The sequence below is a fragment of the Pterocles gutturalis genome, unplaced genomic scaffold (assembly GCF_000699245.1).
Source record: "Pterocles gutturalis isolate BGI_N339 unplaced genomic scaffold, ASM69924v1 scaffold25909, whole genome shotgun sequence".
In the NCBI taxonomy this organism is placed as follows: Eukaryota; Metazoa; Chordata; class Aves; order Pterocliformes; family Pteroclidae; genus Pterocles; species Pterocles gutturalis.
This window is the reverse complement of record NW_010133937.1, coordinates 1-233: the sequence shown is the minus strand read 5'-3', so window position 1 is coordinate 233 and position 233 is coordinate 1. Positions and strand designations below refer to the sequence as shown.

At 63.5% G+C, this 233-nt stretch overlaps 1 protein-coding gene across 1 annotated transcript in view; it reads right to left on the bottom strand.

Moving 5' to 3' along the window:
- The window catches only part of MPI (mannose phosphate isomerase), a gene marked incomplete at both ends in the record, with an annotated part of 1220 nt that extends 990 nt beyond the window's left edge, over positions 1-230 (bottom strand). Inside the window, one exon of the mRNA XM_010081420.1 lies at positions 42-230. Coding sequence (XP_010079722.1) covers positions 42-230 — 189 coding nt within the window. The remainder of the gene's footprint in view (positions 1-41) is intronic.
- Positions 231-233: the final 3 nt, after the last annotated feature.

Here is a 233-nt window from a genome sequence, read left to right as displayed (position 1 = left end):
CGTGTCCTTCCCTTCCGCTGCTGTGGGAAGAGACCAGGCACAATGCTGGGGGGGGGCCGGGACCCCTCCCCTAAACACAGCCCCCCCAGACCGTTCTGGGGGGCCATGGCAGGCAGAGAGAGCCCACCTTCCTGGGAGATCCTTTTCACTAGTGTGTTCAGCTGCTCGACGAAGACCTTCTTCTCACTCTTCATTAGGCGGGTGAAGCAGACGCGCAGGGCGGCCGAGACGCC